The following is a 12,864-nucleotide window of genomic DNA, read 5'->3' as shown; positions in this document are numbered from 1 at the left end:
AACAAAGAAAAAAACCTAAAAAGACAACATCAATCATCAAAAAAACATCGGGCCTACTGGGCCACCCCCACACCCTTCTTTTTCCATTTATGATAACTTTAAAATGTATTTAAATCTATGCGAAGTCCCGTTTCTCTAGCCAATAATAAAAAGAGTCCCATGTTTGATCGAAGTCAGTATCTTCCTTCTCCTTCAATGATAAAGTCAATACCTGCATATTCTTTTAAAGATCTTTTCTAGAGGGTTCCACTCATACAGAATAACCGATTTATCAGTCTTCAGAGCGGACAGGTCTGTGAGTATGTGCAATTTAGGTTATGCTGCTGAATCCTTTCCCTGCCAGCGGATGAGTATTAGTTTTTATTAGATGCAAAACCCTAGAATCTGGTTGAGGTAATATTTCCAATCAAATGCAGGAGTGACTGAGCCAAAATGTAAAAGATTCAAAATGATTGAATTTAGTTTGCCAAATTAAAAAATAAATAAATAAATTGGCGCCAGGACCGATTAGTTTCCAGCCCATTCAGATTCTAACTCTTCCTGTTGAGAATCCTCTTTTCTGTCTCAGGTTGAATGATTTTAGCAGCCACACTGAACTTTATTATTTGGACTTACAGCGGCCCCATCCCAAGGGCCCAAAGTGGGTAACAAAACCCAGTTTACCATATCATGTCCCACCCCATCTGCAGCGACCACCTAGTGGTGAATAAAAACATGGCATTAATCCTGGAAGAGGCACAGATCCCAATTCTGCTGAGTCTCTGGAGTCACAGGAATCCCCAGATTGTCCAAACTGTTGAAGAACTGATTTTCTGCAAAGTCCTTGGGAGAATTCCCAGTTACGATGGAGCATGGGGGATAGAGATGGTACCAGTTTTTAAATTATTGATTGTATTTTTATGTATGTTGTGAGCCACCCCGAGGCTTTGTTGCGATGGGGGTGGCATAGAAATGTTTTAAATAGAGAGAGAGGAGCGAGGGTTTGCTCTGCTCTACTCCGGTTGCTTACACTAGCAGCTTTCATTGGCTTGAAAACAGGTTCTTCATTTGATAAACTCTAAATGCGTTGCTTAGCTAAGTTAGGTTTTAATGCCCATCATTTGCTCAGGGCATTGACTGTAGTCCTGGAACACGATGTAGTGGAGGATGTGGAAAGCAGGTAGAAGAGCTTCTGGGCGTGTGGAGAGTGCCTTTTTCACTGAAGAAGCACAGAGAGCGGAGGGAAGGGCTTGCAGACAGAAAACCTTGCGTTTCCTTCTGTTCAAAAGCAAGCACGGCTCTCAAAGCATGCGAAGGGCCGGTCACATGAGGGACGTCGGGATGGCAGGAGTCATTTAGCGATGGAGGTGGAAGGTGGGGACAGTCCCCTACGAGACGCCTTTCCGGTAGCCTTCAGAGGCTTCAGCTTTTCTACACCGCCTTCTCTGTGTGTGCGGGGAATGGGGGGGAGAGCTCTTTCTGAAGCACGTTTTCTTGCCTTGAACATAGGCTATTATCAGGACGTGTGTGTGAGAGAAGGCAGGATTATAATTGGTGGCATAGTGGTTCCAGCATTGCTCCAGGATTTTTTTTTCTCTTAAGTAGAAGGGATGATGAAGTCATCTTGCATCATCCTGAAAGAATTCCATGAACCCTGTAAGATCAGCTGAAAATTCTCAGTAACTCGGGAGACAAATAGGACTCCCAGCAGAAAAAACATTGTGGTAAGCTATTCCTGCTGGGCTGTGAAGTATTTTGGGTCAGAATTGAACAGTTAAGACTCGTCATCCCTTGAAAAGATCTGTTCCCGGCTGAGCTTAAAACGGCTAGGGCTGTTTTTTCGGTTTGCTTTTGCTTTTAAGAGCAGCCTGAATTTTGGAGCTCTTCTTGGGGAGGTGGGTACGACCACTGTTCTGTTTGGGCACCTGCTGTTCAGAAGTTATACCTGCGCCAGTGGCTTATGGTATAATGGAGAATAACATTGTGCATTCATTCAGCACTGAAGTGCATGATACATTACGGAATTTGATCAGCAAAGCAAACAGGTCTCTGTCATCAAGGGGCTTACAATCTGTATCTTGAGAGCAATTGGCTTACAGCTGAAGTAAACAAGGCAGTTACGTGTACTTAGATATGATTGTGGCTGTGGTTGAAAATCAAGAGGTTAAGCCCAAAAGCACAATGGAAAATGTGAGTTTTGAGGAAGGATCTGAAAGGGGACAAGTTATTTTTTTTTAAATATTCTGAATACATTTTGAAACTACCATAGTTGGAAACACTTCTGTTTTGGAATGAGCAAAAACAGCTGTCTCGGAATATTCCCTCTTTCTGATGAGATTTCCCATCATCTGCAAGCCACGATTAGAGAAATTTCTTTCATCAATCTATGAACCACTTGTCTGTATCTAAAAATATCTCTTGCACTTTGCTACACATTTCCAAAATACAGGACAACCACACTAAAAGTACTTAAAAAAAACCAAAATACAAAACATCTCTGATTTCTTAAACACACATTTAAAATCAGCTTTGCTTCTGAACCTGACATTTCACCTGGCTGTTCTTACCAGCCTCTAAGTTAAAGATGAGTGTGCGATGGAAATGAATTCATACCAAAGCCAACAGGAGCAAACAACCTGTGCAGGAGCAACACAATCAGCTCCTGGAGAAACTTACTCGGTTGGGAACATCAGTCCTGGCAGCTTAAGTCCTGGCCCAGCTTCTGCCACCCACCAGCTCCCATTATTTCCTCCCCAAAGCCCATCTTTCAAGGACGCCTTTTGCCTCGCCAGGAAAATACCCCCAGAGATCTCCAGCGCGTGGGAGCCGATGAGCCCCCGACACGTCTCTCTGCCGCCTCCTGGTTTGGTTTGGTTTTGTTTCTTGGCAGTGCGGCCAGGCAAAGTGCTGCTATCCGACGCCACCTTTATTTGGGTTTTGTGTTTTGCACACCTTGAATATTTAAATCCTTGGGCAGGGGACTTCTCTTGTAACGTTTCCAGTCTGGCTGCTGGAAAATTAGAACAACCTTAGGAAGGACTAAGTGAAGTGCTCTAAAACACAGGAGAGAGCCGGAAGGTAGGGGCGAATTACTAGATCAGGTACCCAACCCCCCACCGCTTCCCTTTGGCACGCTGGCCTCTTCTTTCCAGATCTTTTCTTCAAGGCTGCCGGTCTCTATGCCCTTTGTATGTATTGTGCGCAGGCTTTTATTTATTTATTTATTTTGTTAATCCTGTGGCAACTGGTTCCACGGGATGTTTGCGCTTTGAGGTGCCCTTCTTGAACTTGCTGCACTCCCTGTACAAAGGCTGTTGCATTTTGAACGGGAATGAGTTGACATCTACGCTTGTAAAATCGGCGGGACTCCTTTTTCTTGACTTCCTGTTTCCGCATTTGACAAACAACCTTCGAATGAAGCAAGAGATCCTCATTTGACATTCCTGGTGCTTCTGCCTGAGGAGGAGAAAGAGACATTCTTGTTACAGAGAGTTGTTTTACTAGTTAATCGCTTTGAATCCAGCAGCTCTCCAAAGCTGCAGCCTGCCAAGCACATAAAAGATGACAATTCCCCCGAACACTTAAAAGCTGGGGAAAAAAAGCGAGAGGGAAGTCCGATAGCATAAACAAATTTGCAGGAATTGAGTTGACAAATGCCGGGCCAGGCCATGGGTCAGCTTGTCTCACACGGAACTGGGCGTCCTTTGCCCCACGGGAATCTCTGTCTCACGAGGCCCTGGGAGCGCTTAGCGTTACGTGTGTGCTGACCCTCGGGGTCACAACTTTCTGAACAGGCCACTGGTTCGCCCTGTTTGGTTTGGAAGCGTCTTGCGAAAGAGCTTGGCTTGCAAAGACTCTCCGCACGCTGTTGGGAAAACGGCGATCGCTTGCTTCATTTTTCCTGCTGCCCCTCCTTGCACAACACAACTCTCCAGTGAGACCAAGGTTCGTTTCCCCCTCCCAGTGGCTCTTGGGCTGATCAGCCCAGAAGTTCCTCCCAGCTCTCTTGGGGATAAAAAGGGAAGCGGCAGGATTTGTGCTCGTCGGCCCTCCGGGAAGGCACGTCTCCGAACCGCGGGCTTGTCAGCAAGGAATTTTGGACATCTCTTGGGGTAACACTGGAAAATTGAATTTCTTATGCAGGGTCTTAGGCTCGGTGACATGTAATGTAAGATCTTGTGCCTGGCATTCCAGATGCTTCTCTGCTTGGCAAACTTGCATGATTTCTCCTGCCCAGGAGGCAAAACCCAAAGTGTTCCCCCATTTGTGTGTCCCCACTATGCCCGTTGTGCAGGAGAGAGTGCTAAAGCCCCGTCACACTTAGCGGCCAGAAGCCTCGTTTAGCTTTCTGTGTGAACATTTTCAAGGGCTGAGTGGCCTCTCTCACAGGCCACTCAGGTGTTTTCAGGGACCACCTTTTGCTTCTCCTCTCCCCGTACTTTGCCTTTGGCCTCATCCGTCAGTGGGGAAGCTTTTCTGAAATTGAATGTGGCCCTCGGGCTATCCTGTCCCGGGACATGGCGCACTGAGGCAGCCAGCAGGTTCAGCTGGACTGGGGGCGCCAGGACCTTCTCGGCACCTGCTCCTGCCGGCTCCTGCCCCTCATGGCCATCGCTTGCCTGGCGGGGGCTTCTCCCCTTCCCCTCCTCCCAGGTGTTGTCTGGGCCAGGGCGGGAGGTGGGAGAAGCGGCACAGTGCAATGGAGAAGAGGTGGAGCGACGCCGGGCTCTGGTCCGTGGGTCCCTGGGAGGCGAGGGCACTCGGCAGGTGCGCATCCAAGCCTCACCTGACCCAGCCCTGAGGTTGGGCCATAACTATTAGCCAAGCAGCTCCTCTGCCCTGCCCTCCCAAAGAGTTTGTGTTAAGAGGCCCGTGGAGACTTATCCAGCTGGGCTCTCGTGCTGGCCGGCCACTCGCCCCTGCCGCATTCAGAGGGCCCCATTCCGCTTTTGAGGCCGTGGCCGTTTGCACGAGGACGAGCGTTGTTCTCCTGCCGCTTCCCACTTCCCCACACGGCCCAAGACTGGCTCCGGGCTCGGCAGCGTTTATCCGCCCTTTGCGTGTGGAAAGCTCGCCGGCTGCCTTGCGTAAGGGACTCTGGGCGGGAGCGAGGAAGAGGAAACACACAGAAGGGTGGGGGGGAGAGGAATGCAGAGGCCGGTTTCATGCAATGTTCTGAGCAATAAAACAAAGCAAGAAAAAAAAGGCAGCTACAAAACCCCCGACAGCGTTATCGGAGGCGCGGCTGGTTTTCTGTTTGAATAACAGGTGCCCATTGACTTGGCGTCTGGTTTTTTATGTGCTCTACACGGACGGCTGTGGGAAAGCTACGCGGCAGGAACAAGGGCCGTCTTTCATTTTGTAGGGGTGGGTGTGCAAGGACGACATCCACACTTCCATCCAGTCCATACGCCAATCAAATCGTACTCCGAGTTATCACGACATGCAAACCAGGCCTCTCTGTTCTGCCTGCGATAGATGAACACGGCTCCTCTTGCAAAAAGAAAACCTTTTTTACCGAGTGAGCCGTGCCTCCTCTTCTGCCCTTCCCTCAAGGGCAAGCGGCTCGAGCCAAACCGTCCCACCGTGTCCCCTTCCCTCAGCTCCAGGCAGGTTTTGTCCCCCTGCCTTCCCCCTCCCCGGCGTGTGTTGCTCACTCTCTTCACAGCTGCACAAGTCTTGCCCGGCCTGCCTGCCTTCCTCTGGCCCCTTCCCTCGCAGCATAATAAGTTAGTCATCCGGATTTGTGACTCAGCAGAAGCAGGTAACCCGCTTTCCCAGAAGGGCGAGCAGCTGCTCCCCGGGCGCGGCTTCATCGGCTCCAAGAACAGCCTGTCCCGAAGAGACCAGGGAGGGCAGCGGTGGGGGAACCGGCCTCGCGCGCTTCCGCCTCTCCCAAGCTCCTGCCCGTCCCGCGGCCGCAGCCCCCAGGAGCAGCTGCTGGGCTCCCTCGGGGGACGGGGACCGGCTCCCGAAGAGGCAGGAGGGGGCCAAGCGCGGAGCCGGCCGGCCCCAAGCGCACCATGGCTCTGGGGCCGGCGATCTGGGGCAGGTCGGCCCGTTTTCTGGGACCCATCTTTGCCCGCGGGTTTCATACCGCAATGGCCTCATGCAAAGGTCCTCTGGGAAGGACACCCCGCGTCTGATCAGCCTGAGGGGAAGCGTGCCCGGGCGCCCTGAGGGAGCCGCCCCCCCATTTTCATCCTCATAAGGGGAGAAGCGGTCCTTCCCCTGAGAAAATGCCCCCAGGCTTCAAACGCCGTGGACTGCAAGCTATGTGCTGAGGCTGAGGCTGAGGCAGGCCTCAACTATATGGGCACATTTACATTAATTAAAAAGTTAACTTCTAGGTACGTACTTCTTTAAACGAATCGACTTTTTGCAGGTTCTTAAAACAGTCTTAGGGCTTTTGGTTATGGCCTCCAAAATGCACACTGCTCTTTTCCTGGAACCTTTATCAGTCCTCGAATGTCGATTGGCAAATGAGTCTCTGGTTCCAGATAGGAGAAACTGTGTACTTCCTGCATTTCACTATTGCCCAGCTCTGGGCTAGTGATCAAATTAAATCCTGGTCCACCCTTCCCTTGCGCTGCCTAAGGCTAGATAAGGCTGCCATCTTGTGGCTTTTTTATAACTATACAGCAGCCGCACCTCCCAAATTGGAAATCTTCGCTCCCGAAACACAAGAGGGACACTTCTAGCAGCCGGCCACTCACTGCGTGAGGCCGGCAAGTCCCTCATGGATGCTGCACGGTATACGTGGCAGGATGAGGTGACCAGCAGGGCTATCCGGTCAAGCAGGAGTGGGGGGGCGTGGAGGGGCCTCTGCTGCCTCACTTGCAGCTGGAAGCACCTCGGGTGCGATCTGAACTCCCATCAGCCCCGCTCGGCTCAGTCTGTCTGAAGACCCCTGGGAGCTGCGGGCCAGAACAGCCGGGGGGCCAAGCATTGCCCATCACTGGACTGCAGCGCCGGGCTGGGACCAGTTGGATCACCTGCTCCGCTAATGGAGTGGTCCTGGCCGACAGGACCTCACAGGGTCGTCGTGAGGATAACACGGAGGAAGACGTTTGCTGCTCTGAATTCCTAGGAGAAATGATGGGCCAGAAACACTCTCCCTGAAATCTGCCAAGCCGCGCTGGGAAAATTGCTAATCCTGGAACTGTGGCGAGCTGTTGCCAGCATACTGCGGTGAGCGTCCGCCACGAGGCAGGCAGGCAGGTCCCGACCGAGCCGGCTGCATGCGACGGCTGCAAAGAGAAACCAGCAAAAGTACTTGGAGCTCCGCTAAGGTGTAAGTAAGAGCTCGGGAGAACACACTCTTAAATCACGCACGGGTGATACTCGCGTAAAATAAATTTATTTCATAGACCAACTATATACATCCCAGGTGGTACAAACCAGGTGTGCCAGTGAATCCAAGCATGGGGTTGTAATACCTGTGCTGTTTAGGCTTCCTGGGTTAGAGCCAGGATCTGCCATCCAAAGGAGGAAGAGATCTCCAGTCTGAACTTCCAGGGGTTTTCCCACACCCTTCGGCATACAGCAGGTCGCTCTTTTTGGCCAGGTCTTGCTGACTTTCTCCGCGTGATTTTCAGGTGGCTGAAGGGGTCCCCATGGGGAGGGAAGGTCGTCCCCTTGAACATAACTCAGCCTGGATCCCAGCTGCACACGGCCCCCGGAAGACTTTTGCCTCGGACCCAACTCCCAGGCGTTCTGCTGTTGGTAGGGAATGCTACATTCCTTTTTGCAAAGAAAGCAGCTCAGCAAGAAGGCGTATCAGATTCTGCCCTTTCAGCAGAAACACGGCGCTCTTTGCCAAGCTGGGAGGTGCTCCCAGGTTTGCAAGATCACTGAACTGGGCACCTCTTCAAGACTAGTCACGCTGTACTGTTTTGGCCTCCATGTCACGGCGTTACTTGATCAGTTTGAAAATATCTAGGGCTGGAGCCAGGCTCGATCGTGTTGAGAGCAGGCCCACGGAAATGAGTGGGACAAGTGTGAATTAACTTAAGTCCCATGGATTTCGGTGGGTGGACTAAAGCCATGATTAAGTCTTGAGCCAAACCTTACATGTGTGTAGCTTGCGGCCTTCCTGACATTTTAGCCTACAGCTCCCACAAACCGTCACGGGCTGTGCTAGAGGGCTGATGGGAGTTGTAGGCCCCCCCAAAGCTGGACAGCCGCAACTCCCCCCCCCCCCCGGCATTTTATGTAAGATGGTCGCCCCACATCCAGAATCCGGATCAGATCTGCACTGCTTGCGTTGCTCCGTGCCGGCCGGCAAAGCATTTGGAATCAGAGGCTGGCGTAGCTGGCGATAACTTGTTCCAGGGTCGTGAAACAGTCCAGGAAGTCGTCTTCTTCAATCCCAAAGTTCGTGTACTGGTGAATGTAAGCCCTGCACGGAGCAAGCAAGAGGAGCTCTGGTGTGCGAGAGGCCAGCCAAAATTAGCTGTGACTAAACCACAGTCACGGGCCTTGTGACCAGCTTTGTCCGCCGCTTTCAGTTCCAGTGGCCAGATTCAGAGCTAGCGAACGGCCCTTCACTTCACTTTTGCGTCGCCCAGTTTGCTGGCAATTAAGCAGCAGCGCCTTCTCACGCCCCGTCTTTCCTGTCATCTGCAGTGCCTTTTTCGCAGTGGCCCTGCGCCACAGGAACTGGCTTTCATCAAGGTTTGCCAGACCCCTTCACTGCAGGCCTTGGGGAGGCCCTGAACCCCCACCCGTCCGGCTGGCCTTCTCGTGCAGTGTAGGTTGCCGGCACAACCTGCTTGTCTGAGGCTTTATGAGACTTTAATGCATATTAATACATTCCCTGTTTGTACTCTTCTATATGATTCTTTATCCTGCATCCCTCCCGCAGAAGGTTCAGCCCTGAAAGGCAGCCTAAAGTTAGCGCAAAATAAATAAACGGTATAGACTGAGACGACAGTGGCTTCGCAAGAAAGGCAACGCCATCCTGTCTCCCACTTACTTGGAGGCAAACATTTTCCAGGCCCTCCCCACAACAGTGTCCAGGGGCTTCACCAAGCACTGGCTGTTGCTGACCAAAGACGCAGACTTCTCGTAGCCATTAAAGGCCCGCGGGGTTTTCCACACCGTCAAGGCATCCTGTGCATTTCTCCAGGAAGTGTACAGCGCAGGCTCTTGGAAACCACCTAGAATGAGCAAGAGGACGTGAAAAAGCAAGACGCAGCCGCCACATCTTTCCCACCGCGAGATACGGTGGCCAGAGAGGGAGGGCCTTCCGGGGGGGGGGGGGTGCCCCCTTTGTGGAGCACGTGCTGGTTGAGGACTTGGCGTGCTTCTCTTTTTCAGTCTTTCGACTGCTTTTATTCCCTCCAGGTTTTAACCTGTGGCGTGCTATTTTTAAAAGGATTAAAAAGTCATCCGGCCAAGGTTTTGGCACGGCTGCCTTTTCAGTGCTGGGTGGCAGCAAAGCACAGCAGCGGCCTGTGATGCTTCCACGCTCTCAGGATTAAAGAAATGCTGTCTTGAGACGGGCAGCGGTCAAACGGAGTGGTCCTTGGTGCTCCCACGCCTTCGCCTCGAAGGCTGGAAAATGCTTGTGGAGAGATGGTTGGAGCAGAACTATTATTTTCCGATCTCCTGTAGCTAACTGTGGGAAAGCGCCACGGGAAAGCTAGCGGAAACGGAGGACCCCCGCTGCAGCATCCGTGGCAGGGTCTCACCCAGGTCGACGCCGTGAACGTCCTTCCCTCGCAGCGTAACCAAGTTGGCAATGGAGGTGTTAAAACGAGCTCTGCTGTTGGGAGACGGTTTCTCAGGCACTGGGAGGCCAGGTATGGGAGGCCGGACTCGCCAGTCGATGCCTGCATGTGGAAAATTCGGCAGAAACGGTTCTGTGCTCCGAGCCCCGCGACTGTGGGCTGCACCCGAGTGGCTCGCTTCAGCAAGGAACCATAAAGCGAGGATCCAGAACCACAAGCCCCAGGCCCAAACCCAGCCCTGCTCCGTCTGGGGGTGGCCCCCAAGTGCGCTCCATTCAGCGCGGGAGGCCGCGTGGCGGGTACACCTGTGGTTCACCTGGCAGCCTTACCTTCCTCCATTTTGGCATTTGCAATCAACATCTGCCTCAGGTGCTTTAGGAGACCGGGCCACACAAAAGTGCTGTAGGCAAGCGAGTTCTCGGACATCTGAGGGATATTCCGGAGGCCCAACATCTTGAACTCGGGGTGGGGGACCAAAGCCTCCATGAAGTCCCCTGGGAAAGAGAAACGGGAGAGAATGAAACCGAACTGTGCAGTCTCATGCACCCATTTCTTCAGCAAGGAAAAACTAATCTAAATTTACATGGGCAAACAGACTGATGAGAGAGCTTGTGGACTAGCGACTTATACCAAGGCTGCTTTACGATGCTGGAGTTAGCAAGAGGCGAAAGGTTGAAGTAGGGAGCAAAGCATTGCAGTCGGCACCAAATACCTAGGGGGCTCCTGCTATACTGAGTGGCCCCTCCGGAGGTATAAGCCGGCTGGAAAATGCTCCCCAGCTGATGGGCAATGACTTGATTCACATCCCGGAACGAGATCTGCTTGATGTTCATGAGCTGTGCGCAGATCTTGTGCATGGCATCGTTCTCGTGAATCAGGAGGGCATCCGAGGACTGGTAGAGGTGCGAGAGGGTGAGGACCGAGTTGTAGTTTTGGACAATAACCTGGAAAGGTTAAAAAAAAATGAAGGCAACCAGGGAAAACACATGCTGTTTCGGTGGAGGGACAGACACGAAGAACCTAGGAAGAGCCTGCTAGAACCGACCCCAGGTCCGGCTGACCCAGCGTTCGGTCCTCGTGGGGGTCAGCCACCTGCCTACGGGAGAGCCACAAGGATGCATGCGACGGTACCCTCCTGCTCATGTTCCCCAGCAACTGGTGTGCACTGGCACCCTGCCTTTGACCCTGCAGGTAGCATCCAGCCAATCGGGGCTGCTCACGATTTCTTTGCTTACAGAAGGTTCTCGGGGGCTGCAGTGGGCCCCGCCGCTCGGACGCATTCCCTGCACAATTTTGTCTATCGAGAGGTGGTCCGCTCTGCGCTTCTGTATCCATCCTTCAGCGCAAGAGGCCACGTCCTACCTGCGAAGCGCCACTTGGATGCCTTCCCTTGAGAGTCTCATTCCCCACGAGGCTGCCCACCTGGTTTTTCTACCTGCAGGCCAACAGGGCAGCGCCCGCCTTGTGGGTGGACAGTCCTGGCGTCCGTGCCCCACTGCCAGAGCTGCAGCACCTACCTCACCGGTCCCATAAGGCCAGACCACGTGGTTCAGCAGGAAAGAGGCTGGGTACGTGTCTCTCAGGCTGGCCGTCACGAACGCCCCCAGGCCTGACCCCGTCCCGCCAGCCATGCTCATCACCGTCAGAAATCCACTCAGTCGGTCGCACTTCTCGACCTCCTTCCGGACCAAGTTCATGATGGCTTCTTCGTGCTTCGGTCCATGGATGGCGTACCTTGTGCCCAGACAGAGGATGAGAGGATGGGAAGGGGTGCTTCAGCGACCATTCTCCACAACGCTGCCTCGCAGCCTACGCAAGCCATGCATTTATTGCTCAGTCAGTAGGCCTCCCAGGGTAAGACAATGGGTGGGATTTGAGGCTTGATACTGTTTAAAAGTGTCTGCAGTTACCGGATTGGATCCAGACTTAGAATGAACCTAGAGGGTCGGGGGGGGGGGAGCATAGCTCTGATTCCTCCTGCATTACCTCCAGCCTTGGACTCCTGAACTTTCTGAGGGCCGTCAGAAGTTCTTTAGGGGCTGCAGGTTTGCAACCTGATTCTGTGGGGTTGGGACTTTAGGGCAGGCTTTTTAAAAAGTTAACCGGGATTTATTCTCAAGTAAGTTGTACATGGGGTTGTGGCTTTGACTGATGCCTGAACTGGTAAGCCATAATCTCCGATGAACTGGCAAATCAGAACTAGAGACGTGGCTTTAAGTGAGTTTTCAGACAAGTGGCTCCAACCCATAGCGTACGTGGGAACATTCAAACTACATTTCGGATTCGAAGCTCGGGTTACTGCAAACCATAGTTTGGCTTGTCTGAGCTAAAACCTGGTCGAACTCTAAAACCTCTTGAGGTTTCTTGTAGCTGAGCCGCAGGGTATAATTCAGCTCAGGAGTACAAACAGAACTTTCTTTGTTTGCATCGATTCAAAGCACGCCTACCCCTTGGCCCAGTTGTTGCCTGACCCTTGCTTCTGGCAGAAGTGAGACTTGTGGTCATATGTCCAGCTTCCAGACCTTGAAGCCATGGATAAACTTTGGCCAATCACTTTCGGTTCCATGTCGACAAGAACTGCCCGGGCAGTTGGAACTGAAGAGGAGGAAAATAAGCATCAACTGGTTTATCACACTTTAAAGAGCAAAACGGGAAGGAAGGAAGGAAGGAAGGAAGGAAGGAAGGAAGGAAGGAAGGAAGGAGAGAGAGAGAGAGAGAGAGAGAGAGAGAGAGAGAGAGAGAGAGAGAGAGAGAAAGAAAAGAAAGAAAAGAAAGAAAAGAAAGAAAGAAAGAAAGAAAGAAAGAAAGAAAGAAGGGCGAAGGATAAAGACTGGCAGTACGCTTTCCTGATGAAAACAGGCAAAAATGTCCAAGGATGTTTCTTAAAACCAATAGTGACGAACACCATTTCTTAAAGGTTCCTTCTCCAGTGCGGCAGCCGCTGTCCCGAGGGGTGCACAGCCCATCTTTTACGCACGGTCTCCCCGAAGATGCTACAGTCGGGCAAAACTAAAATAAGTGTCAAGCCTTTTATTAGGCCCAGCGAACGCTCTCTCACACGGACACTCATGCAAGTGCCATGTCAATTCTGCATTTCTACTCCTTTCGGGTAGCTGGTTCACTGCCCCGATTTGGGGGTGGGGTGGGGGGG

At 52.2% G+C, this 12,864-nt stretch overlaps 1 protein-coding gene and 1 long non-coding RNA gene across 5 annotated transcripts in view; both read right to left on the bottom strand.

Moving 5' to 3' along the window:
* Nucleotides 1-3,186: 3,186 nt before the first annotated feature.
* Nucleotides 3,187-6,540, bottom strand: LOC123023416. The gene is made up of 2 exons (XR_006414733.1): nt 6,338-6,540; nt 3,187-3,435 (listed from the first exon to the last, which is right to left on the bottom strand). It is a non-coding gene; the product is annotated as an uncharacterized LOC123023416 (long non-coding RNA).
* Nucleotides 6,541-8,158: 1,618 nt separating this feature from the next.
* The window catches only part of TUBD1 (tubulin delta 1), a 5,610-nt gene continuing 904 nt past the window's right edge, over nt 8,159-12,864 (bottom strand). For 2 of the 4 annotated variants that reach the window (XM_044430137.1, XM_044430136.1), the window contains 8 exons: nt 12,617-12,706; nt 12,161-12,308; nt 11,231-11,447; nt 10,426-10,657; nt 10,043-10,207; nt 9,675-9,815; nt 8,957-9,140; nt 8,159-8,380 (listed from right to left, as the gene is read on the bottom strand). In XM_044430137.1, the coding sequence (XP_044286072.1) occupies nt 8,278-8,380; nt 8,957-9,140; nt 9,675-9,815; nt 10,043-10,207; nt 10,426-10,657; nt 11,231-11,447; nt 12,161-12,308; nt 12,617-12,706 (1,280 nt within the window). In that variant the 3' untranslated portion in view covers nt 8,159-8,277. Of the gene's footprint in view, nt 8,381-8,956; nt 9,141-9,674; nt 9,816-10,042; nt 10,242-10,372; nt 10,658-11,230; nt 11,448-12,160; nt 12,309-12,616; nt 12,707-12,864 lie in introns of all 4 variants that reach the window. The other 2 variants (XM_044430139.1, XM_044430138.1) reach the window with 2 other exon arrangements.

Source organism: Varanus komodoensis, unplaced genomic scaffold (assembly GCF_004798865.1).
Source record: "Varanus komodoensis strain SLA01 unplaced genomic scaffold, ASM479886v1 scaffold20_1, whole genome shotgun sequence".
Lineage (NCBI taxonomy): Eukaryota > Metazoa > Chordata > Lepidosauria > Squamata > Varanidae > Varanus > Varanus komodoensis.
This window is presented reverse-complemented; position numbering and strand designations above follow the sequence as displayed.